Source organism: Carcharodon carcharias, chromosome 18 (assembly GCF_017639515.1).
Source record: "Carcharodon carcharias isolate sCarCar2 chromosome 18, sCarCar2.pri, whole genome shotgun sequence".
Lineage (NCBI taxonomy): Eukaryota > Metazoa > Chordata > Chondrichthyes > Lamniformes > Lamnidae > Carcharodon > Carcharodon carcharias.
Window position 1 is genome coordinate 22,682,259 of NC_054484.1, and position 27,191 is coordinate 22,709,449.

The 27,191-nt window shown below is 39.5% G+C and overlaps 1 protein-coding gene across 6 annotated transcripts in view; it reads left to right on the forward strand.

Moving 5' to 3' along the window:
* The window catches only part of dyrk1aa (dual-specificity tyrosine-(Y)-phosphorylation regulated kinase 1A, a), a 91,213-nt gene extending 64,528 nt beyond the window's left edge, over window positions 1–26,685 (forward strand). For 4 of the 6 annotated variants that reach the window (XM_041211135.1, XM_041211137.1, XM_041211136.1 and 1 more), the window contains 8 exons: window positions 5,296–5,484; window positions 9,099–9,246; window positions 11,306–11,592; window positions 14,835–14,981; window positions 16,325–16,504; window positions 19,335–19,641; window positions 21,699–21,823; window positions 22,745–26,685. In XM_041211135.1, the coding sequence (XP_041067069.1) occupies window positions 5,296–5,484; window positions 9,099–9,246; window positions 11,306–11,592; window positions 14,835–14,981; window positions 16,325–16,504; window positions 19,335–19,641; window positions 21,699–21,823; window positions 22,745–23,356 (1,995 nt within the window). In that variant the 3' untranslated portion in view covers window positions 23,357–26,685. The remainder of the gene's footprint in view (window positions 1–5,295; window positions 5,485–9,098; window positions 9,247–11,305; window positions 11,593–14,834; window positions 14,982–16,324; window positions 16,505–19,334; window positions 19,642–21,698; window positions 21,824–22,744) is intronic. The other 2 variants (XM_041211139.1, XM_041211140.1) reach the window with 2 other exon arrangements.
* Window positions 26,686–27,191: the final 506 nt, after the last annotated feature.

Sequence of the window (27,191 nt, forward strand, 5' to 3'; positions counted from 1 at the left end):
CAGATCGGGTGGGGTAGTCGGGGGTTGAGGAGAAAAGGAGACTTGTTTGGAGTCAGGCTTATGGGAAGAAAAGATTAAATGGGATGTGTGTGGGGGACCAGTATTTTCTGCAGTGCCAGGATAGCAGCAGCAGTAATACGGTGAGTGGGATGGTGCTGGGAGAGTTTTTGTACAGAAAAAACACTTGTTACAGGATTCTGTGGAATTTTTAGAACACAGGAGGGGTCCTCAGAAGCGAAAAGGTCAGGTGTAGATGGAAGCAGTAGATGAAGTGAATGTGCAGGACTGTGACAAATGGATTTCCATATAACTAAGTGTGAGATCATCACTTTGAACCTAAAAAGGATAGATCAGAATCCTTTATAAGTTGTGCAAAGCTAGAAGCACTGAAGATCCAGTTAGATCATCAAAATGTCAAGGACAAGTACAGAAAATAATCAAAAAAGCTAATGGAATGCTGTACTGGCCTTTATATCCAGAGGACTAGAGTAGAAGTGTTGGAAGAAAGCAGGCCGCAGCTATACAAAGCTCTGTTTTAACTATTCCTGGAATACTGTCATCACTTCTGCGCACCACATCTTGAAGGATATATTGGCCTTTGAGAGAGTGTATCTTAAGATTTTCTCAAATGATGATCCACACTGTCAGGTGCTCAGTTATGAGAAGAGATTACATAAACTAAGGCTGTATTCTCTGGAATTTAGAAAATTATGGGGTGATTTGAAAGAAGGTTTCAAGATATGAACAAGAACTGATAGGGTAGAAAAGGAGCAACTATGGTGTAAAATTTAGGATGAGGAGGACTTGGCCAGGCCTTTCAGGAGTGAAGTTAGCTTCAATGTGCAAATGATGATAGAACTTTGGAACTCTCTTTTGTTAAAATTGAGTCAATTGTTAATTTTAAATCTGAGATAGATAGATTTTGTTTCTAATCAAAGATATTGAGGGATATGATGCAAAGGCAGGTGTTTGGAGTTTGGCTGCAAATTAGCCATGATCTAATTGAATGCTGGAACAGGCTGGATGAGAGTTAAATGGACTACTTCTGTTCCTATGTATTCTATGATTCGACATTAAGTTGGTTATTTGAATACCTTAGAACCTTTTCTTTCAAATGCCCAAAATGATGCTGATTTGTGTGTGACTTCATTTTTATAATCAAATTGAATTTCTATACTTCCCGGTAATCTGGTCGCAAAACAGTGTTGCATTCTATCAAGAATAAGAATAAAAAAGTTTTTGCTTCAGTCGTAGACCTTTAGGCCTTTTAGTGTTTATTTGATCTTTAGTGCTGCATGGCCACATGTTTAATGCATGGCTTTGATCATTTCTCAGCGCACAGGAGAAGTAGTTCATCTTTGGTTTTGTGAAAAAAATACTCTTTTAAAAAATATGTGGTTCTGTTGTTTGCACAAGTGACAACATTCACAAACTAACTTGTGCAGTGCCACAATTATCAGTGCTGGGACCTCGACTATTTACAATCCATATTAATTACTTGGAGGAAGGAACAGTGATGCATTGTCAAATTTGTTGCTGATATAAAGATAGGTGGGAAAATAAGTTGTGAGGAGAGCACAGGGTCTGGAAAGGAGTATAGATAGGTTTTCAGTGAGTGAAACAACCTTGGAATGTTAAAATGGTGGTACAGTTATATGAAAATGCTATTGCTCTAACATAAAAAGGTTATAAGAACATATTTTCCTATTATTAGGAGGTAAAGTGTTATTTTATGTTGGAATCGCTTAAACACTGCATAATGTTAATTATGACAAATGGGAGCTGGGATTATTAAAAACATAAGAAATAGGAGTAGGGGTAGCCATTCAGCCTCTTGAGCTTGCTCTGCTGTTTGATAAAATCATGGCTGATCTGATCATGGCCTCAACTCCATTTTCCTGCCTGCTCCACATAACCCCTGACTCCCTTGTAGGAGAAAAATCTATCCAACTCAGCTTTGAATGTATTCAATGACCCAGCTTCTACTGCTCTCTGGGTTAGAGAATTCCAAAGATTAACATTCCTCTAAGAGAAGAACCTCCTCATCTCTCTTAAATGGGAGGCCCATTATTCTGAAACTGTGCCCCCTAATTCTAAATTGCCCATGAAGGAAATGTCTTTTCAGAATCTACTCTGTCAAGTCCCCTTAGAATTTTATATTGTTTCAATAAGTGACCTCTTGATCTTCTAAACTCCAATGAGCATAGGCCCAACCTGCTCAACCTTTCCCCATAAAACAACCTCTTCATCTCAGGAATCAAGTTAGCGAATGTCCTGTAAACACTCCAATAAATATCTCCATCCAAAATGTCTCCCTTCTTGAGACCAAATTGCACGTGTGTCCCTTCTTTAGGAGACCAAAACCGTACACATTACTCTAGGTGTGGTCCCATCAGTGCCCTATACAATTGTAGCAAGACTTCCCTATTTTTATAATCCATCCTCACAATAAAGGCCAATATTCCACTTGTCTTCCTAATTACTTGCTGGGCCTGAATGCTAACTAATTGTGGCTCATGCATGAGGGCACTCAAATACCTCGGAACTGCAGAATTCTGTAGTCTCTCTCCTTTTAAGTAATATCCTGTTTTTCTATTCTTCCTGTCGAAGTGGGCAGCCAAATATTTTCCCACATTATGCTCTGTCTGCCAAATTTTTGCCCACTCACTTAACCTATCTAGCACACAAAGATTGTTGTGGTTGTTGGAGGTCAGTTATCTCAGTTCCAGGAGTTCTTCTGGTTGGTTTTCTCAGCCCAGCCATCTTCAGCTGCTTCATCAATGACCTTCCTTCCATCATAAAGTCAGGAGTGGGGATATTCACTGATGATTGCACAGTGTTAAGCACCATTCACGACTCCCTAGATACTGAAGCAGTCCATGTCCAAATGCACCTATCAGGACAATATCTAGGATTGGGCTGACGAGTGGCAAGTAACATTTGCGTCACACAAGTGTCAGGCAATGACCATTGACCAGAAACTGAACTGAAATAGCCGCATAAATACTGTGGCTACGAAAGCAGGTCAGAGGCTAGGAATCCTGTGGTGAGTAACTCACCTGACTCCACAAAGCCTGTCCACCGTATGTAAGGCACAAGTCCGGAGTATGGTGGAATACTCTCCACTTGCCTGGATGAGTGCAGCTCAACAGCACTCAAGACGTCAACACCATCCAGCACAGTGCAGCAGCTCACTTGATTGGCACTCCCTCCACCACCGACTCTCAGTGGAAGTAGTGTGTACCATTTAAAAAGATGCACTACAGGAACTCTCCAAGCTTCCTTAGATAGCACCTTGAAAATGTACGACCACTACCATCTGGGAGGACAAGAGTAGCAGACACTTGGGGATACCACCACCTCGAAGTTCCCTTCCAAGCTACTCACTATTCTGTCTTGGAAGTATATTGCTGTCCCTTCACTGTCGCTCGGTCAAAATCCTGGAACTTGCTCCCTAACAGCACCGTGGGTGTACCATCACATGAACTGCAGCATTTCATGAAGGCAGCTCACCGCCACCTTCTCGAGGGCAATTCTGGATGGGCAATAAATGCTAGCCTTGCCAGTGACGCCCACATCCCATGAATGAATTTTTAAAAAAAAACCCTCTGCAGTGGGGATGCTCTTTGTATCCTCTTCACACATTGGTTGCTTCATCTAAGTCATTGATATAGATTGTAAGTAGTTGAGGCCCCAGCATTAATCCCTCGGCACCCTGCTAACCTGAAAATGACCCGTTTATCCAGACACTACTTCCTGTTTGTTGGCCAGTCCTAATACATACAACCAGCAGCATGAGCTATTTTCTTGTGCAGTAAACGTTTGTGATACTTTATAGAAACACACCAAGGAAATACTGTTTGTATTTTGAGACAAGGGGATATCACCTGATGATGATGCCTTACTGAAAATGCCTTGTTCCCTTCTCATAATGCAAGCTTTCATACATTGTCTGAAGAAGCAAACTAATTTTGTGAAGATCTGGGTTTGTCAGCATTTTGTCTTTAATATTGGCAGAGTATATCTATCCTTTCTAGCTCTGATCCATGCCTCAGACCGTGTCTGTATATTTATCCATGCATACACAAAACTAGAAGACAATAGAAAACCCTTCTGAAAGCAGTTAACAGACATCAGCTTAAATTTGTCAACATGTAACATCTTGAAAGTGGCTTGACCTAAAAACAAAGACTTAACAGACATGCTAGGCAAGATTTACATTTTAAAAATCCCTGATCGCCTCAAAACTTATATTGTTAAAACATAAATATAATTTTGAAATGGTACGCAACCCCATTTCTGTCATTCTGTGGTGGAAATCATATCTAAAGGTTCAGTTTATTGGGCCGTATCTTCCGATCTCCCCGGTGTTGGATTGATGGAGTACCCCAAAGGAGCACTGGAGATTTCCCTTTGGAAATTCACAGGTAAGGTTTACACGGCAATTGCCCAGAAGTGCAAATTCCCCCAGGCAATAGCCCTGCACTGGGACCCATCTGAAAATGTGATTTCAATCATAAAGTTCGGATGGCTCTGACTTGGTTATACCAATAGTTACTCAGAAAACAGAAGAATTAAAACCACTTCTAACTTCTGGGTTACTACTATTTAGACCCAAACTGACTCCCACAGGGCTCCCTCACCCACTGGACCCCGCCAGGAGTCTCTCGCTTGTTCCCCCCCCTCCACCCTCCAGCCCGCCTCCCCTGAGGCCCATCATCCACCTACCCACCCTGGGGCCTGACACCACACCATCCCCCAGCTCCGGTCCCCCAACCTCTAACACCGCCTGACCACCCGCTCCCCTGAATTTTGACTCCTCAACCTCCAACTGCCCCCCAAAAGAGAAAAAAAATGTCCTGGTACCATAAAAAAGAGGGTATGGTCTCCTTCCCTTTGACTCTCCTGCACTTCGATGCTAGGCCTCAAGGACTGCTGCACTGCCTGGATCTTACCAGCCTGAGTCAGAAGATTGGGTAGATTGGACCAAGAAGAGTTTGATGTGTAATTGGGCACGGAGCAGCAATTTGATGCTGATTGCCCTTCTGTGGAAGTTCAGGCTCAATATTTGCTTGAAATCACTCCCACAATTTATTGGTTGCTCAGTGACTTGACACAAGTTATCTTGCTGGAAACTTCTTCACAAAAGAAATGGCCAGTGTATCAAATCAACTTCTACCCAACTTTGTGTTGGTCATTGTTGGATATTTCTCTTTAACAAGCCAATGACTTAGACCTGGGTATAGATAATGTAAACACTATTTGATCAAGTGGTTTTTATTTTCTGTATTTCAGGTGTACTATGCAAAAAAGAAAAGGCGGCACCAACAAGGCCAAGGGGATGATTCAAGTCATAAAAAGGAAAGAAAAGTGTATAATGATGGTTATGATGATGACAACTATGACTACATTGTAAAAAATGGTGAAAAGTGGATGGACCGTTATGAAATTGACTCCTTAATTGGAAAAGGGTCCTTTGGACAGGTGAGCATTGCTTTATATGTGAACTAATGGCCGTTCAGATTGTTTCCACAGTGAGAAAATAATTTCACTGTGCTTGGTTTTTTTATTCGTTCATAGGATGTGGGCATCACTAGCCACACCAGCATTTATTGCCCATCCTTAATTGCCTTTGAGAAGGTGGTGCTGTGCTGCTTTCTTGAACTGTTGCAGTCCGTGTGGTGTAGGTACACCCACAGTGTTGTTAGAAAGGGGATTTCAGGATTTTGACCCAGTGACAGTGAAGGAACAGCAATATAGTTTCAAGTCAGGTTGGTGTGTGACTTGGATGGGAAACTTGCAGGTGACCCCATACATCTGCTGCCCTTGTCCTTCGAAGTGGTAGCGATCATAGGTTTGGAAGGTGATGTCAAGGTGAGTTGCTGCAGTGCATCTTGTAGATAGTGCACACTGCTGCCACTGTGCGTGGGGGTGGAGAGAGTGAATGTTTGTGGATGGGGTGCCAATCAAGTGGGCTGCTTTGTCCTGGATGGTGTCAAGCTTCTTGAGTGTTGTTGGAGCTGCACTCATCCAAGCAAGTGGAGAGTATTCCAACACACTCCTAACTTGTGCCTTTGTAGATGGTGGACAGGCTTTGGGGGGCCAGGAGGTGAGTTATTCTCAGTAGAATTCCCAGCCTCTGACCTACTCTTTTGCTACAGTATTTATATGGCTAGTCAAGTTCAGTTTCGTGTCAATGCTCATCCCCCAGGATGTTGATAGTGGGAGATTCAGCGTTGGTTATACCGTTGAATATCGAAGGGCGAGGGTTAGATTCTCTCTTGTTGTAGATGGTTATTGCCTGGCACTTGAGTAGCACGAATGTTACTTGCCACTTATCAGCCCAAGCCTGAATATTGTCCAGGTTTTGCTACATATGTATTGAGACTGCTTCAGAATCTGAGGAGTCGTAAATAGTGCTGAATATTGTGTGATATCTGTGAACGTTCCCATTTCTAACCTTATGATGGAGGAAAGATCATTGATGAAATAGCTGAAGATGGTTGAGCCTTGGACACTGTCCTGAGGAACTCCTGCTGTGTTGCCCTGGGACAGAGATTATTGCTCTCCTACAACCACAGCCACCTTCCAGTTTGCTACATATGACTCCAGCCAGTGGAGAGTTGCCCCCCAATTCCTTTGACTTCAGTTTTGCTTGGGCTCCTTGATGCCACACTCTGTCAAATGCTTGTTCAACTAACCAGAAGGTTATAAATTGTATCCACTAGGCATAGGTTGACTTTTTCACACATTTAATCATCCTGTTCCTGATGGTTGTAATTTTTTGTGCTGATCTTTATCAAAATGATGAGTGGGAATAATTTTCCATTTCACCTCTGTCTCCTATTTAAATCAGAATGGCGATTACTTTCTGTCTAAGCTCCCATTACAGTATGCTCCTTGTTGCCCATGTGACATCTGAAATGAAATGTAGGAATGTTAGTTCAAATGGTAATGACCTTTCTCAGATTGCAAACTTTCTACACTATTTCTACATGCAAGATCTACTTTATTGCATCAGGCTGCTGCAATACTGTCTGGATGGAAAAGACCATGCCAACGAAGTAACTGAAAATAAGGCGGACAAAATAATCACCTTTGATCTTCTACAAGATCTCAGGCTTCCTAATGCCAATGGTCTAGTATCCCTTAAATCTGGATCCCAGTTTAAAATTATCATTATGATGCTCTATTCCCCCCTCAGTATGGTACTGTAAGGTGCTTTCATATCGTCAGCTTTTAACTTCTTCGACTATTGTAACTTATCATTAGTGTGGATTCAGTTACTTTTCTGTGATCTTTCTGTGGTTTTACTTGTTTAGATTTTAAAAACACTTGGCAGATGCTGTTTTAAAAGTGGGTCATGAACCACTAAAAAATAGGGCACAATTAACCTGAACCTGTTGCCTTTTTCTGCCCTGCTTTTATTTCCAATTCAACATCCAGCATGCACTCTCAGGCCTGTGGAAGAGAGTTGAGGCTTTCATACCTGGGATCTCTCTTCCCCCGTATCAAAGTTTTGTTGAATGCTGAACATTTGGTAACAAGAGCTTGTTAAATTTAGTCATTTGTTTTACCAAGGTATCACTCGGTGAACACACTTTACAAGGTGTGCATTCACAAATCCTTGAAGATGACAAGCTGATAGGGCAGTTCAAAACCATGTGGGGTACTTGTCTTTCAAAGTTGGGGCAATGAATACAATAAAATAAGGATATCATGCTAAATCTTTGCAAATCTCTGGTTAGGCTTCAACTGTAGTATTGTTATGGGCACAATATTTTAGGAACTGTGTCCAGTCCCTGGAAAGGGTACAGAGGATTTTTTTCAAGTTTGATGCCAGGGATAAGGGATTTTAATACTTGACAAAATTGGAAAATTTGGACGTGTTCTTTGAGCAGAGAAGGTTAAGGGACCTATTCAAAATTTGCAGTATTTTATTAGTGCAAATGGGGAGAAACTGTTTCCGCTGGTATTGGGTCATAGATTTGAATTAATTAGCAGAAAGAAATAGAGGAAGAATTAGGACAAATTTCTTCAGACCAAGTTGTTGACATGAGGTATGTAGGTTTTTCATGTTCACTATATCATCAGCTCTATTCTCTGTTTCACTTGAGAATGAGAGACTATTGGCGATGAGAAGAGGTTATGTTGAGTATTTGTTATAACTCTAATCAGAAAATAAGTTCAGAAGTTTCATCCCTGTTGAACAAAGATGGCTACTTTGTGCCCACCAAAAGGTTTTAGTTATGTATTTTGTCAAATTAAGAGGAGCTCCCTTTTGCACTACTTTGCAGTGCTGCAATAACTTTGGTGAAACTGCAAGCTCTAATTTGAACAACTATGTTTGAAGTGACAAGTTAATAATAGCCATTTTATCCTTCAGATAGTAGTTATTTGGTTGACATCCACAAATCTCAAAAATGAATGCTTACTTACCTGGGATGAGTACAGCCAAGCATCACTGTTGGCTTCTTGTGGAATATTATGTGATCTATTTGAAAAAGCAAGGATTATTGCTGAAAAAAGAGACATATTAAAGCTTTTTGTCTTGCAATCGTCAGGACATTTCACAAGACTACCAATGTAAGGGAAAAACAGCAGTTTATACTGTGCGACGAATGCATCAGTGATAGCAACTGACAGTTAACTGCCAAGCATTGGCTGCTTGGTTTAAATTTCAAACTATGCTTGGCAATTAACTGCCAGTCACCATCACTGTTGCATTCTCCATGGCAATGTCTCTACCAATCAGAGCCCACTTGCCAACCATTCAGTACTGTTCAATACTCAAGTTTTGTACTACCAAAATAGAAGATTATTCTTCATTTTTATAGCCAACAAAAAAAACTGTTGGGAGTGGAGGGAAGCATATTTAAGAAATAATTCACTGCAAGCCATCATTATTCATCTACATTTATAGTATAAAGTCAAATGATATGTACAAAATTTAGTCTTGTCAATGAATCTGGTATTAGATTGAATTTTGTTTTGTTTGCAATTCCCTTGTGTTTGTTCAGATCATTAATGTGAAGCACATTATTTTCTGCAAGCGCATCTCTATGTAAAGATTGTTAACCCTTCTCTCTTGCTTATAGGTTGTCAAAGCATATGACCGTGTGGAACAGGAGTGGGTAGCAATAAAGATCATAAAAAACAAGAAGGCGTTCCTAAATCAGGCACAGATTGAGGTTCGACTGCTTGAGCTGATGAACAAACATGATACTGAGATGAAGTACTACATAGGTAATGGCTGACTCTTTTGCTTTAAATTTATTGGCAGTTATTCTGTTATGTATATTGTACACTGCATGGATAACTGCAATTCAAAATTTTAGTTCCCTCTGTTTGAGTTATTCAATGCAGTGTTTGTAGTTATTCTGAACTCACTTGAAAATGACTAATGGATTAAATTTTATGATGACTTCTAGATTTAGTTGCTGAGATACTACATGATGTTTCATTTTTGATCTGTATTCCATTTAATAGTCACTTTTAAAATTAGTGCCTTTTTACTTAGCTCACCTTAAGTTACTTGCCAATTAATGTGAAGAAATCTAGTATATACAAGAATAACAGTAGTAAACACTAGTTTATCTAATGCAGAATAAAATTGACTCAAGTTGTGGTTTCCTTTAAGTTCCTATCTTAATTCTTTCCAAATTTCAGACTTAGACTTCATTCATACAGGTTTCTGGAAGTTTGTCTTGCAGATCTCTCTCACTTCCAACTTCACAAATAGCCAAAGCCCAGATCAAATTGTAAAGGCAAATTTGAACAAATTGCTCCATTTAACAGATGCAATGTTAATAGCTTCCCTTTTGGATGTTCCTCTAAGACCAACAATCCTTTTAGATTCTGAGTTGCTTTTGCAGCCATTCTTTCCATAGCCACATTAATCTTTTCACTTTTGGCGTTTGACTGACTGGAAACAGCTTCAAAGACATCAACCAGTTGGAAACAACTTCTTGGATGTTGTTTCCATCATAGATGTATGGCAGGAGCCAGAGGAAAGAAGAAAATGTGCCCATTTTTGCAAAGTTGGGTAGATTTAGTTAGATTGAACAAGATGAAAGTGAAGTTCAAGTAATTGAGATAAGGTAAGAAAAAATGAGGATTACTGGAATAATCTGGCAAGGAGAAGTGTTTTGTTTTAAGTTTATGGCAATATATTAGGTGTTTAAGTAACCTTATTACAATATTGTTTACCTCAGTGTTAGTCTAAGGTGAGAACATTTTTTAAATGGTGGGCTTGCTGCTGTTTAAGACTAAAAGTGAATTTATACCTAAATATCTTTGTGGCCTTGGCATCCTGTCAGTAAAACCGTTTCTCAAACTCACATTTTCAGAAATAAGTTTGCCAGAACTTTAATATTCTAGCAAATTTAATAGGTGACCTTGTCTGATTAGACTGAGACATCATGTCCAAAAAAGGCATGCTGCAAAACCTTTGCAAAAAAAAAAGTCACATCCCCAGGCTAATATGAAAGTAAAGTACAATGTAATACCGTATAATGCAAAGAACACTTTTGACCTGAATGTGTGGAGAAATCTTTCCCTGTGTGTTATAGAAATTAATATTTGAAGCAGCTTTTCAAGCCTGATCTCTAGCTGTGATGGACCTGAGCAATGATGGACCTTTGTAGGCTGGCAGATGCTGGGTTTCATTCAACTTGCACATAATTGTTCTGACTAGTGCTTTAAGCCTGGATATTTTGGTAACATGTTTCTTTTTAGCTTAAGTGAGATGTAATTAATTGTTCAATCCACACATTGCATTTGTAATTCTTAATGCTTTTCCAAGCCCTGGATTGACATGCATGCTTCTAGGAAATATTTTGTGACCGTTCTTTTCCTAATTTTATCGTTGTGTATACCTTTATAATTAACACTGTATGGATTATTTCTGAATATAGATGCAAAATAGGAAATAAAATTTTCAATACTATATTGTCAAATATAAAGATCTACACAATTCACTGCATTAGCCTGAGTGGGAGCTATCCTCATTGGAAACATGAAAAGTTAGTGAAATAAGGACAGTAAATTTTGGAAATACTCAGCATGTGTGGAGAGAAACGGTTCATTTTAAGGTCAATGACCTTTCAGTAGGAGAAATAGTTTATTTGTTAACTTCGATAAAGCAAAATTTTGTATAAATTCTTCCCAATGCACACGTGTATGGAACATGCATGTAATAGCTACTGATGGCCAGTAATTGGCTAATACTTAATTTTTTTATTTTGTAATAGTTGCATGAACAATGCACTTAAACATACACCGCACTTTATTTCCTCCTCTACAGTTCATCTGAAACGACACTTTATGTTTCGAAACCACCTCTGCCTTGTCTTTGAGATGCTGTCCTACAACTTGTATGACTTGCTGCGCAACACCAATTTTCGTGGCGTCTCCTTGAACCTTACACGGAAATTTGCGCAGCAGATGTGCACAGCTCTGCTCTTCCTCGCTACACCAGAGCTCAGCATTATCCATTGCGACCTAAAACCTGAAAACATATTGCTGTGTAATCCCAAAAGGAGTGCTATCAAAATAGTTGACTTCGGCAGCTCCTGTCAACTTGGACAGAGGGTACGTGTTATTGCTTTAATGATTTTTTTTTTAAAAAGTTTGGAAAATACAGCAGGGAAGAATTTGCTTTTAGAAAGTAATTGCATATCAGTAAGAGTTGCCACTCTTATTTGTGCTGTTACGTTGTGTAAGATAATAGTTCAATCTCTCTCCAGCCCAAAGAACATGACTTCATTTTTTCTGAAACACTAGATACAAAAATGATTGTTATTGTTTTTGCAATCCTCAAAGTTTAAAAATTTGCATTTGTATGGTGCGCATCATGAATAAAGTCTCAAGTCCCTTTTACTTAGGAGTCGCAGGAGAAAGGGACATAGTTGTTACCTACATGAGGGATAGAGAGATTATGATTGGAAATCAAGGCCACAATCAACGTGCAGAATTTTGAGGTTTTTTTAAAGTGAGGTTTTTTTTAAAGTGAGGGCAGAGAGGAGTATTTCAGAGGGTAGGAATATGGTGGCTGCCATTTACAGAGCTGAGAAAGCGAGCTAAGCCTGATAGAAGATTAAAGAGCACATAACTATGTAAAGGCAAGGTCAATCACCAAGAAAGAGAGAGGGGAACGGCTATGAGTAGTCTTAAAAAGGAAGGTGAGAATTGCTGAAAGGGAGTCTGTTAGCTTGGGAAGGATGGATATGGTAGCTTGCAGTTATTGTGGATGAGTATATTAGCTCATGTGTTGGATGAGTTAAAGCTTGTGGAGGTAGACAGGCAGAGAATTTGTGCCTTGGGTTGACTGGTTTTGATAAAATCATGTGACTGGAGAAATGGGGCAGAGGCGAATAATGTTGTGGAGGTGAAAATGACTTTGATAATAGTGAAAGTGTAGGGGAGGAAGCTAAACCTTGAGCAGAATATCATGGTACTGTGCTTCCTAACAGTTTGAGATGGCAGCTGGGTTGGTTGTTTGCTCACATCAGTATCTCAGCATCACTGGACCATAGAACATGGCTTCACATTTTCTGTCTTTCAGCTGGAGGAAATTCTGGTTCATCCAGGTCTTGATATCAGTGAGGCAATTTGGATCAATGGGGAAAGGAGAAACATAGATTTAGATGTTGTTCTCATAAATGTGGAAACTGACTTTACTTTTAGGTAATAGTGCCATAGGAAAATCATGTATACTGTGAAGATGATGGGGCAAAGGATGGACCATTGGTGTATAGCAGAGTTACCTGTGTAATCAGAGGAGAACCCATTGATCTCAAAATAGGGCCTGCATTGATTCGATTGTAAATGGAACTGGAAGCGAGAGCAGTGCTCTGGACATAGGATATAGAGGATCGACATTGAAGGAGTGTGGATTGGTCAACTGTTGAAGGTGATCCAGAGATCAAGGATTTTCCGAAGAGACAGGGAATCATGGTTCCAGTCACATGAGATAATGTTTGTGATTTTAACTGTTGCAATCATAATCCTGTGGGTGAGACGATGCAAATTGGAAGGAATATGACTGAGGAGCAGAGGAAGCGGTATGAGCATAATTTCAAGGCACATGCTAAGTGACTGGAGAAAGAGGAAATGTTTGAAATGGAGCAGTGATTGGAAGAGTTTAAAATAGGTTTTGAGAGAATCGATGGCAGTAGTTCTGAAGAAGGTGGGAACTGCCGGGTGAGAGAGAATTGGATGGCCATGAGGTGAAGTTCGGTGGTCACAGCCTGACATCAGATCTGGGGTAAAACCAGAAAATGCTGGAAAAATTCAGCAAGTCTGACAACACCTTTGGAGAGAGAAACAGAGGTAACATTTTGAGTCCAAATGACCTTTCTTCAGAGCATTTCTCGCAAAGGATATAATTTATAATCGAGACCATTCATGAATTGCTGCCATACAATTACAAATGCTCTGAAGAAGGGTCATACGGACTCGAAACATTAACTCTGTTTGTTTCTCCATAGATGCTGTCGGACCCGCTGAGTTTTTCCAACATTTTCTGTTTTTATTTCAGATTTCCAGCATCTGCAGTATTTTGCTTTTATCAGGTATAGTATGTTGATTGAGTGGCTGAACAAAGTGAGCTCGGAAGATGGGAGAGATTAATGCAGCGGGGAGAGCATATTTAGTTTAACATAGTTAGGGGTATTGATGCAATTGTATGGCAGCAGTTAGTGAATGGTCTTGATTATAAATTGTATCCTTTGCCAGAAATGTAAACTTTTGACTTTTAGGCTAAATGTTTGTCTTGATCAAGACAAACAATTGGTAAGGTATTTAAAATATATTTGTATTTCAATCAGTATGAGACATTTCCTAGTATAAAAATCTTCAGTCTGAGAAAATACTTTATTTCTTGGTTACCCTGTTGCTACAGCATTGTTGTCTTAAATGTTCAGAAGTATTAAAGCAAACATTGTTGACACATTTACATCAGTACATATGGAAAGACTGAGGACAATTTTGTGCATAGTAAAAGGTTGAAATGTTAATTTAAATGTTTGACGGAACCTTGTACTAGTTGAAGTTCGTTACATAAAATGAAGTTTTTATTTCGTTTTTAGGTTCATTCTGAATGTCAAGTGTCACGAATCACTAACAAAAATTAACACTGCAAATGATTCATTTTCCATCCTGCTTTTAACTTGTGCAAAATTAAGCTGCTTTTTTCCTACCATTTTTGCTCACATTTATCTCTTGGGTAGCTGTGAAGAAATATTCTTCTGATTGATGAGAAGTGATGACTTGAATTTAAATGAACAAGAAGCTGTATGCAGTTTTGACAGTGATTTTTTTTTTTATTAATGGGATGTGGGCTTTGCTGGCTGGGCCAGCATTTATTGCCCATTGCTAATTGCCCTTGGGAAGATGGTGGTGGTGAACTGCCATCTTGAACGCTTCAGCCCATGTGGTGTAGGTACACCCACAGTGCTATCAAGGGAGTTCTGGAGAGGTGATGGCATACTGGTATTATCACTGGATGAGTAATGCTCTGGAGTTCAAATCCTGCCATGGCAGATGGTGGAATTTGAATCCAGTAAAAGTCGAATGATGACCTTGACACCACTGTGGATTGTTGTTGGTTCACAAATCTCCTTCGGAGAAGGAAATCTGCCGTCCTTACCTGGTCTGGCCTACATGTGACTCCAGGCCCACGGCAATATGATTGACTCTTAACTGCTCTCTGAAATGGCCTAGCAAGCCACTTAGTTGTACCAAACTGCTACAAAGCCTCAAAAAAGGTAACAAGTAATGAAATTTAATGACTTTCAGTAGCTCCAGTATTAACTGGTACTTTTATATTATAGATATATCAGTATATTCAGAGTCGTTTTTACCGTTCACCGGAGGTGTTGTTGGGAATGCCCTATGACCTAGCTATTGACATGTGGTCACTAGGTTGTATTCTGGTGGAAATGCATACTGGAGAGCCACTGTTCAGTGGAGCTAATGAGGTAGGAGAATGTTCTATAACAAATTTGGATTGTTAACTGGAACAGTCCAACTGCTGGAAAGGCAAATACTGGGTGTGGTCTGTGGTGTGAAAAGTTCAGAAGATCCAAATTCACTGATAGAATGTGTAAAATGCTGTGTATTTTATTTCAAAGTATAATTCCTTGATAGTTGTAAAGACTGTTGCTTCCTTATACTATGCAGTGACCTTACAATATGTCTTAAACCGACATGATTCCTCACATATGATGAGCAGAAGTGATAATAGCATAGAAAGAGGACAGTCAGCTCATCGAGCCCATGCAGGCTTTCTGTTGAGCAATCCAGTCAGTCCCATTCCCCTGCTCTATCCTGTAGCCCTGCACGTTTATTTCCCTCGGGTGTCCATCCAATTTCCTTTTGAAATCATTCATTTGCTTCTACTGTAATTGATAAAAGATGTACTTAAGGGTACTTTTCATCTTGGCATATTCCATAGGTACTTGAAGGCCAAAACCCTTGACTTGGAACGCTGAAGTAATAACTAATCACTGTGTCACTCATGATGTGTTTTGGAAACCTGACTTTTCATTATAAATAAGTTGTCGTAATTGTGACCGGAACGCCAAAAAAAAATCAAAATATGTACCAATTCTGTGCAAATACAAAGGACAATATTATTGTGAACTGTTAAGAAATTGCCCTTTTATTTTGTAATGGGACTGTTTAAAATTATTTAAAAATAATTGTTAATAATTATAATTGTTAAAATGTTGGAGAATTGAACATTGGGTGGGGTTGAAATTGCAATTAATGCTTTGGTGTATCTGAATATTGTTGTGATTAAGCAAAATGCACCTTTTTCTGCTCATTTTTGTTGGATTTTAGTTTTTCATTCATCACTTAACCCCACTATAAATTAAAAGGTTTGCCCAGGTATTCGTGTACAATTAAACTTTTGTGAGAAAGCTCAGTATCTGGTTAGAAGTTCGTAAATATGTGTGCTCACTGTTGGGGGCATTATAAATCTGTATTTAATTTGGTTTGGCAAAATGTTGAATGGATATAAGTTTATGCCCAGTGCTAACTCGGAATTCCACTTCAGCTTAATGTTTAGAAATGAAGATAAGGTTCCTGAGATTAATTTAGTATTTTCACTGGCATGTTCACAAAGTATTATGTATATGCATGATCCACGGAGGACCATAATTTATCTTCTCCCGGTCAAGTGAAGACATGTTGTCTTATCTTAATCTATCGAAGAAAAGCTAAGACTTTATTTCGAGTAGATCTGTAGCTTGCTCATGTGTGACCTGATTTACGTTTGTTGATTTTACCATTCCTGTTCTTTACAATTGCTCCTTAGGTGGACCAGATGAATAAAATTGTAGAAGTTCTGGGAATCCCCCCATCTCACATTTTAGATCAGGCTCCCAAAGCAAGGAAATTCTTTGAGAAATTGCCTGATGCCTCATGGACAGTGAAGAAGACCAAAGATGGCAAGAGGGTGAATATCAAGAGTAACATAAAAAAAATTGGAAACACAGTAAGGACTTGAACTTATTTGAAATATAATTTATAGTTATATGCAGTAGCTACTGGAGTTTTTAATTTTTCTTTACAACACTTGCATCCTTTCGGGAGGAGGGTGCAGTGAACTGAATTATTAATAGTGATCATGAAGTTAATGATGCTTCCAGAACTGGTTTAACAAAAGATCCAAAAATTTATAGTGCAAGTTAGGTGAATGTTAGTGTTTAACTTCATTATATCTGGTTCCTAAATTTATTTTAGTAAGATGAGCATTTTTGTTTCCTGGCAAGTTTGCTAATTCGCACACGGACAGTGAAATTGATTAGCGACTAAGATATTTTATATAATACTCAGATGGTTATCAACTAACCCCTAGCTTCAACCACAGCCACGGTTTTTTTTTTAACTTGAATGTTAAACTGCACACTAAGGATTACAATCCTGCTGAAATGAGTTATTTTTCTGGCAGCTGATTAAAATGCACATTTCTGTGGACTAAGTTTAGAGATCTATTGAAACTTGTATGTCATATTTTCCTCGCTTTTGCCCTGCTTTAGAGATGGCATTATGATGGAGACTTGTACCACTGGGTGCCTGCCCAGTTTATAACTGACTATGTGATGCTTATGCGAAGTGCCCACCAAGTACAAAAATAAATGGCAATGGCAGAGTGATTGTCATAATTTTTGCCACTATTGCCTTAGCAATGCTCATGTTAGTAATATTGGTATACAAGAGGAGGGAATGCATGCACAAAATGTAAATGATAAGGTTTGTGTTTATATTGAATGCGTGGAATCTGAAACTGAAACTCTAGCTTGAAAAATGGTGTTGTTCTTTGTGGCTACTCAAGTGCCTGCAACATTGGCAATTTTCTGCTGTTTGTCCTATAGTGAGCTCTTGAATGCTGGCAGGAATATTACAAGCAACCAGCTGAAAATATCTAAATAAGGCTGTTCTTGAGAAATTGCTGATTGGGAAAAATCTGGTTAAACTTGTTATGGTCTAAGGAAGATTTTGCCTGATTGACTATAAACCAGGAAAATGTACTCTGTTTACTTATGCAGCCTAACGATGGATAACTCTCATAGTATTTATTATGGCTTAGCTGCTGTTTTAGAAACGTCAGCACTGTGTCCATATGCAGCAAGACCTGGACAATATTCATGCTTGGGCTGATATCATAGACGTCTACTGCACAGAAGGAAGCCATTCGGCCCATCGTGTCCACGCAGGTCAACAAAGATCTGACTACACTAATTCCATTTTCCAGCGCTTCGTCCATAGCCCTGGAGGCTATGACAATGCAAGTGCATATCTAAATACTTAAATGTTACAAGAGTTGCATGGCAAGTAACATTAATGCCACACAAGTGCCAGACATTGACTATCTCCAACAAGAGCGAATATAACCATCTTCGCTTGACATCCAGTGGCATTACCATCGCTGAATCCCCACAACCGATATCCTAGGAATTACCATTGTCCAGAAACTGAACTGGACCAGCAATATAAATACTGCGGCTACAAAAGCAATTCAGGCTGGGAATTTTATGGCAAATAACGTGCCTCCTGACCCCCTCCCCAAAGCCTGTCTACCATCTATAGGAGTATGATGAAATACTTTCCATTTGCCTGGATGAGTGCAGCTCCAACAACACTGAATAAACTCAATACCATCCAGGACAAAGCCTGTTTGGCACCCCAGCCACCACCTTCAACATTCAGTCCCTCCACCACCAAGGCACAGTGGCAGCAGTGTGTACCAACTGCAATAACTCACCAAGGCTCCTTCCAAACCCGTGACGACCTCCGCCTAGAAGGACATGGGTGTTGTATGCATGGGAACCCTACCATCTGTAAGTTGCCCTGCAAGCCACACACCACCCTGACTTAAACGGTATCACTGTTGTTTCGCTGCCAAAATCCTGGAACTCCCTTCCTAATGCACCATGGGTGTTCGTACACCACATGGATTGTAGCGGTTCAAGAAGGCAGCTCACCTTCTCAAGGGCAATTAGGGGTGGGCAGTAAATGCTGGCCTAACCAACAACATCCACATCCAATGAACAAACAAGTGAGAAAAAAAATTCAGCAGAGCAAAAATTGATCTTTTAGTGCTTTTGAGTTGATGAAAAAAGCACTTCCTAGCATTTGTTATTTTCATCGAGCAATATACGGAAGAGAGAAATGCTTCTATATTTTCCCTCCCAGAGCAAGATTCCTCTTTAAATTGTTTTAACCCAATGAGTTTGTTTTCAAAATGCTTTTATGTATGGATAGAGAATTGATATTCAGAGAAACAAACCAGCAATGGAAAGTGAAAATGTATTACATTTCCCTAATTGATAGGACCCTTGAAGTTATCATTTATACTTGCGTCAGGTTTTTTCTGTCTGTACACCAACATGGCTGCAATCTTAGCCTGTGATCTGCTTTTAGGCTTCTGCCTGTACTGTTGTATAGTCAACTGTTGAAAGTATAAGAGTGGTCCAGTGTGACAAGAAGATTCTCAGCTTTTTATTCCTAAAATCCTCCTTCCTCTGTATTGGCAATTACTTGACTTTTGTTGCCTTCTTGTGAACAGCATGGTGCAAAACTGAAACATGCCAAATGTACGATTACGATTACAAATCCATCATTCGTCACATGTTGGAGCATGAAGTTTGTTCCATGGTCCATAATTAAGTTTAATTCTGATTGAGGTGCTGATGACTTGCTGAAGCCAGAATTCAGCTTCCGTTGATGTATGAATATATATTGTGTTTGATAAATTGTCTGTCCCATTGTATTGTTTCAATTAGTGAAGAAGGATTTATTGTAATCAATAAATTTTATTATAGGAATATAAACCACCCGGAAGCCGGAAACTTCACAATATCCTTGGAGTAGAAACCGGTGGTCCTGGTGGAAGGCGAGCTGGAGAATCGGGCCACACTGTAGCGGATTATCTGAAGTTTAAGGACCTGATTCTGAGGATGCTGGACTATGACCCTAAGACCCGGATAGCCCCCTATTATGCACTGCAACACAGCTTTTTCAAAAAGACAGCAGATGAAGGGACAAACACAAGTAATAGTGTATCAACAAGTCCTGCCATGGAACAGTCGCAGTCTACAGGCACCTCTTCTAGCACATCTTCGAGCTCAGGTATACGTCTACAAAAAATATTATAGTTTGTAAACTACTTCAGTGTTTGCTTTACAGACAATCTTTAATTGCTTGAAAGAATGATCATTATTGGATGACTTTTTAAGGTGAGGACATTAGCGCTGGAGAATGAATATTTTGTCTCACTTTTCAGATCCATTATTGAATGTGGAAGCGGTCAGATACCAAATGTAGATTGCTTAATTCAGAAGAGTACCTATAACTCGATTATTTTTTGAATATTACCTGGACAGTGTGTGATGTGTTTTTTTTTAAAGATGAAACCTGGGTGCATTTCCCAGATAATCTTTTGAGTGAGATTGTTGGTTTGTTAGATTGAGACACTTTTTGTACAGTTTGGGCAAACCTCCTTTGTCCTTTGACCTGTTAATCCTAATAAGGAAAGAGGAAATGTTTTAAGTTTGTATGGCATTGTATCCTGTTTCCAAAATGAATGTGAACAATTTTTCAAACTCAAGAAGTGGGTTTTGTAAGGTTATTTGACGTTTTATGAAAGCAAAGAACAAATGCACACAACTTGCACAGATGAGAAATTTAAGATTAAGCTGCAGATTCCAGCCTAATTGGTAAGATGTTAAAGTACATATGTAAAGTTTCCATTTCCACACGAATGCCAAATTTCAGCAAATAAGGGCAAGTAGTCAAGCATATCTGATTAATAGCATTCCCAAATTTGAGAATTTTTCATATAAAAGGGTAATTTCTCAAATGTATACAGACAATGTCATGAATATTTTCTGATAAAATTTGCTTTTTCTAATGAGCAAAAACATTCATGTGGGATACGAAAGCAACATTTGCTCAGTTATATAATTTGCTAGCTCTTAAAGGAATCATAGTGCTGTTTGAAAATTGTGTATGTTCCAATACTGAGAAATGTCAGGGCCTCTGTCCCAGTAAGTCCAAGCTACAATATTCTCTGATAGCATTGTTAAATGTGAAGTTCCAGTTTTGCTACTTTAATCCCTTTCCTACTGAACTGTTCTATATCCTGATGGAAGGAGGCAAAAAAAAATGCTCAGTGAATGCAAATCTGGGAAAGACAGGTGCTTTGTTTGGTGTTTCTTTGCACTGGATGGAATGCACACAGATAAAATTTTAGCTTTAATTTTTGTTCTTTAAATATAGATTATCTGATCAGCAGGAAATCTTTTAGGCCTGATCTCCAACTGTGCTAGGACACCAGGCCATATGTTCTCCAAATAAAATGGGGAAATATTTGGAATAGTTTAACTTCCACATAGACTTGCATTCTCCTTTTAACTTGTTTTTTGCATATTAAATGTGCATATGCACACTTGAATCTATTCCAAACCAGTGACATATTTTTGTGTAGAAATAAGAATGAACAAACTGAGCATCATTCTTGTGGTTAATGACGTCAAGTCTGTCTCTTTTTGTGTTACTGCTTTGTAACTCATTGCAAATTGTGCATTGCCCTGTGTTTAATCTGTGAACACGTGACATGCTAAAACAGTAAATGCACCTGCTTACTGTTGAGTATTTTGTCTAGTACTCAACACTTATGGATACAAGTCCAAAGCTAATATATTAACAGTATTTTAATGGACAGCTTGCAGTGTTTTGCTTAATGTTGCTATGCATTTAAAGGATATACACAATTTCAGTTGATTTGACATTCCAACACACTGACATGATTTCCCCCTTTTTCTTTCCCTCTATCTCCTCACCCTCTTCCACTCCTCCTCCCCCACCCTCAACTTCCACTCCCCCCTCCGCCCACCCTCCAACTTCCACTCTCTCCCCGTCCACCCTCCAACTTCCATTCCACCCCTTGCCCACCCTCCTTTTTCACTCCTCCCCCCGCCCTGAACTTCCATTCCCCCTCTACCCTGCCCTCAACTTCCACTCCCGCCCCCTTCCGCCTTCCTCCTTCCTCTCCACCGCACCCCCCCCGCCCCACCCAACCACCTTCTCCAATCCTGCCGTCCAACCCCATTGCACACCACACAAGTAATACTTTGTTTTTGTGTTCTGTTTTTAATGAAACCCATACTAATGCTCATATTTAACAGGTGGCTCTTCTGGGACAAGTAATAGTGGAAGGGCAAGGTCAGACCCAACGCATCAGCATCGGCATAGTGGTGGGCATTACAGCGGAGCTGTCCAGGCCATGGACTGCGAGACACACAGCCCACAGGTGAGCTCTGTGTTTGAAAAAAGTCTCCAGTGCTCCTTTCACATCCCTGTGGTTGCAGGTTTGAGTTCAACGATGTCTGACACTTAATTCTGTCAGCCACATGTGATTGGTTTTGTCAGTCCCTACATGCTGTTTGATGGAAATTTTCCAGACCAACAACATACTGTATTTCAATGAGAAATAAAATTAACACCTGTATCATCCATCCATAGTAAGCATGCTTTCCATCAAATGGCACAATGACATAAGCAAAAGTGACCATGGAAAAGCTAGCAGCCGCAACTTCTAAGCCAAAGAAGGATTTGTAGAGGCATGCAGCCTTAAAGTGAGGTGGGTGGGGTGTGGGGGTGTTGTGCAGGGGTAGGAACACTGAGGGAAATAGTCTGCAGTCTCTAATTTCATTAATTCTAGTATGTAAAGGAATGTGATTCAGAGCTTTTAATTTTGTCCTTAGTGTTTCAAAGATACGTGATTTTTTTTTTGCCCATTCATGCATGGTTTACATACAACTATATTCCTATCCCAAGTTCTCCTAAGCCATCACTAGTGATCCATCACTACATGAAATATTTGATTTTGCTATTAACAGCAACCTGTCCATGTTGTTTGTATTTCTGTGGCTGGTAAATACTTTGTTTTTCCAATCTGATCTTGTCAAATCCATATTGTGATTTACAGTTTTACAGGTATGTATTATACGGCTAACACTTGGATATTAATTGTAGTATTAGTTTCAGGATGAAATGCCAATTTATTTAGAACTTGTTTATGCTTGACATATCTACTGGGTATTATAGTTCCTCTGATACTTTAAAACCATAGAGTTAAGAAATAAAATCCATGTTTTGTTTCAAAGTTAACTTGTGAGTTTTGATATAATGGGAAATAATTAACTTTTTACTGTGCATCTTTAAAATGTAGGTTCGACAGCAGTACCCTGTAGCATTGGGATGGACGCCTGGTGACGCCACGACACAGATCTCGGTTGAAACTCATCCAGTTCAAGAGACAACGTTCCACATTGTTCCCCAACAGCAGAGTGCATTACACCACCACCACTCTAACAGCTCCCATCACCACCTCCACCATCATCACCACCATCACCATGGACAGGCCATGAGCACCCGGAACAGGCCACGAGCTTATAACTCCCCAACAAATGGCTCCGCTGCCCAGGACTCGATGGAAGTGGGACATAGCCACCACTCCATGACGTCCTTGTCTTCCTCAAACTCCTCTTCATCCACCTCCTCTTCATCTGTTTCTGGCTCTCAAGCTTATCACAACCGGCCTGTTGTTGCCAATACTTTGGACTTTACTCAGAATGGCACTGTGGACATAAATTTGGGTACGTACACCAATCCCCGCCAAGAGACGGGAGTGCCTGGCCCACAAGTGTACCAGTTCTCAGCAACAGCAGGTCCTGCCCATTACATGACAGAAGGGCATTTGTCAACGCGGCAAGGAATGGATAGGGAGGAGTCTCCGATGGTAGGTGTTTGCGTTCAGCAGAGTCCCGTCGCAAGCTCGTGACTACATTGAGATGGGGTTTGTTTTTGTTTGTGTGTCTTCAAGGTGGGGGTTTTAACAAAAAAAAAGTGCATTGAGAACAGTGCTGCTTTGGAACAAAGGAAACAGGATGGACAGGTCAAGAGCGCAGAGCTAATTATATTTTTAAATTGAAAAAGGAATTTGCTAATGGACTGTGGAGTGAAAGTGCTTAAGACTGGATTTATGGCCAGAAACCACCTTACACTTCATGTTATGGGTCACCCTGAAGTGTAGCCTCACCTTACGCTACAATTCTCTTTCACAGCATCCTGCCACCTGTGTTAGCACACCTTGGCATGGGTGAAGTAGCAGCATTAGTTTAAAAGCCACCTGGGAAAAAAAAAAATGGAACTGCAGATTGTTTTTATGAATGATCAACACTCTTCAGTCTTTCCTGACCTATTTTGTGTCAGCTTTCTTTAAAAAAAAAAAAATCCCCAAGTACCGGAACATCCTAAACACGGTCCTGTGATGTACTGCAGAACAGGAGATCTTGATAAAGTGGAGCTTGCTGCCATCAGAGCAGTATATGAACTGAGAGGACACTGTAAATGAAATTTCAAAAGCACATCTGGCATGCTGAGTGGTGGTCAGTAAAGCAACCTTGTTCTAATCCTGCAGAAACTTTGGAGTTTTTTTTTTGGCCCTCATCGGTTGAATCATTCAAAGGCTCTGAGTAGCAATTGAATGTTCATTTTGGTCCGGTCATTGAGATGCAGTGAGTGGCAATCATCTGGTCATTCTTGGCCTACTGCTTACATTTTTCTGAGTGGCAGTCGGATATCCTTGGCCTTTCGATTTTGGACATTGACGGAAAAATCGTTTTAAAAGAGGTTTTATCATTTAACATGCCATTGTGCAGAGGTCATTGAACTTTCAGTCCTTAATTTTTAAGTAAAGCAAGCATGGGTAATTAATGAGGCCTTTGTTGGAGAAAAAAAAAACTGACCCTGTCCCATCTTTTCTCTCTTTGCTCTTCTTCCCCTCCCCATGCCCCACCACCAGTTGCAGGGATTGAAGAGGTCATGTGTGTCATAAAGGTTACTTCCTCTGTTATAGGTCACAGAAGTAGCAATCTCAATTTGCTGGAATAACTATAACTGTCCTTTCTTGGACTTTTTTCTCTCCCTCACCCACCCCACCCTAAATTGCTTTTCCTTCAGCACGACAACTACTTCTGCGCAAAGACAACTCCTGTTCATTGTGAACATTTTTAAAATGCAGAATTTTATGTGACTGCTCTCGCCTCACGATTATGCTGTGAATTTTACAAGAATTTATTTTCCTTTTTTGATAATTTATTGTACCAAAGCTGTTTTTATAGCACATAGATGTCTGTAACCAATAATGTAGCAGTTCTGCACTTTTGACAAGGTATATTTAGATCATTTTTTCTTTTTAAATGTTAATTATAATTATGGCTATACCTATTGCTTAACAAAACTGGAACTGATAGCTTTATGCAGTACTTTCACAACCTAAATATGTTGTAATCTCATTTTACTGTCTTTTTCACCCCAAAAGGGATTCTTTTAAAACCTGAGGAATAGTTTCTGATTTTATGCAAGTCCAGTTATTAGATGTTTGTTTGGCAGGTCTTGGGACGTCAAGTATCCATTGATACAGACTAGCTAATTAGATGAGGTCTAGTTCATGTAAGTAGGTGGGAAGGACCAACCATTCACAATGCAGTTGGTGCAGAACGATCAATCTAGTTTTGTGCTAATACCCATATATTTTAATGGACCATTCTGTGTATTGCGCATGCTAAATAAGAGACTCATCTGTAAAAACATGTAGATGGTACAAACTCACCTGAGCCAAAATAAGCCATTTTTTTTTATTTAAAAGGGCACATAAATCTGCAGACAGAAATTGCAGTACAACAACTGCAACTGAGAGATAAATGCAACCTCTTAATAAAACTTGAAGACAAGATGTTATTAAAAATGCTAGCCTAACTTAGGGTTTGTTTTAATGTATATAAGCAGTGATTATAAGACCTGCCATCAGAATTTATTAACAGATTGGTTATTGCTCTCTGCAACTGGTCCTTATAAGCTAATAATTTTCCAGTTGGTCTGTAATCTGAAATGGATCTCTGTAATTAATAAATGGATCAATGGCCATATTGTCTGATTCAACTGGATCAGCACCAGGTGGGGAAACGCAGTCCACTTTCAGTCTGCAGTAGTGTTGGTAGGCTATAAATTTGAATCCATTTTCACCAATCGCCAAGCAGTAATAGCTGGCCTGTGCCCAGTGATCGTCTTTCAGAGGAGCCCAGTTGGTGGCTTTGACTTCAGTGTCAGTTAATCGTTGACTGTAGATGCTTTTCTACAGCTTGGACAACTATATACGGTATGATTTCACTCAAATCAACTTTAACGGTACAGCATTTTATTCCAAATATTATGAAACTGCAGCATGGAGTAAGAACCTATGTGATGTAGCACAATTCTTATTCACTCACTGTTGTGGTTGTAGATCTGTCCTTGAATTTTGGGAAGTGGAGTCCAGAGTGATGGGACATTGAATTCAGCCCTCAACAGGGCTATTGTTTATTTTTTTTTTTGAGGGAGTGTTGATGGCTAATACTTGCTGCTGGCCTGTTCAAATGCTTGGATCTCCATTGGCACAAGTCCCAGAGATCAAAATCTCACTAATTTTGAACACCCAAGGCCAGAGAAGTGCAGCGTACTGTCATGGGTGCAATGTTAGATCTTGATTAGGATCTTGGATGTTAAATAGCAATGATCAATACTGACACACTCTATACCTAAGTTAGGAGGAGTGCTTAACGCAGTATAATCAGCTATTAATCTAATAAATGCCAAATACAAATAGCTATTATGTGAGATCTGTTTCTAAATGAAAACTAGTCAGATTTGTATCTGAATCTTAACAGTTAACATCTGTATTACAACCAGTCACTTAATATACACACTTTTTTTCCTCGCGTGTGTGCCTCTTGTCTCGTGTCTGCGTGTGTTTCATTCGTGTCTTGGCACTGCCTTGCTCTAGGCACTTTCATCTCAGCATGCGCTCTTGCTCGCGTCTCTCCTTTTCTCTCCTGTTTCACCTCAATTTACAGTCCAGTTTTGTTTGCTTGACTACACAGTTTGGTTACAGGACTTCTGACTGTGCATTGTAAACCATAAACAGCATGGAAAAAGGTTAAGTACCTGTGTCCAGAGATTGTAAGACCTAGTCAAGACTTGCTGTGTATATTGTAATATGTTAAATGACAAAAGACAAGCCCTTTGTATTATAGTCATGCAGTCTTATGTATGATAAATAATTGAACAATTGGTCCTCATACTGTCCTTTTTGTGTGTGTTTTGTTTCTAAGTTTTCAAAAGTTTGGAGGGCTCACAAAACTCATGTTTCATCTGTTTCTTTGATTAAAATACTACCCAAAAACATGAACATACGAACAAAACATGGTAAAGGTCCATTAAAGTTGTTATTGGGACAATATCTAGTTAAATTAGCAGAAACGGCATACCTTACGCTTGAATGATTCATCCTTGACATGCAATCTTATATTTTCTTGATTTGACTACCATTTTCCCCTCTTGTTCCCAAGCGGTACATGTTATAGATAGCTGTTAAAGATGGAATGGATTGATCCCTCTGGTTTACATGTCTTCTGTTTGCCGTTATTTCTACCAAATGGCCCAACGTTTTAATTTGCTTATTGAGTTATCTTTCTTCCTGTTAGGAATGCAATGCGTTATATAACACTTAGCTTTACATTCCCATTGCTCTACTACTGTTTCTCCCCATCCCTCCCACAAAAGTAATTTATTTTATC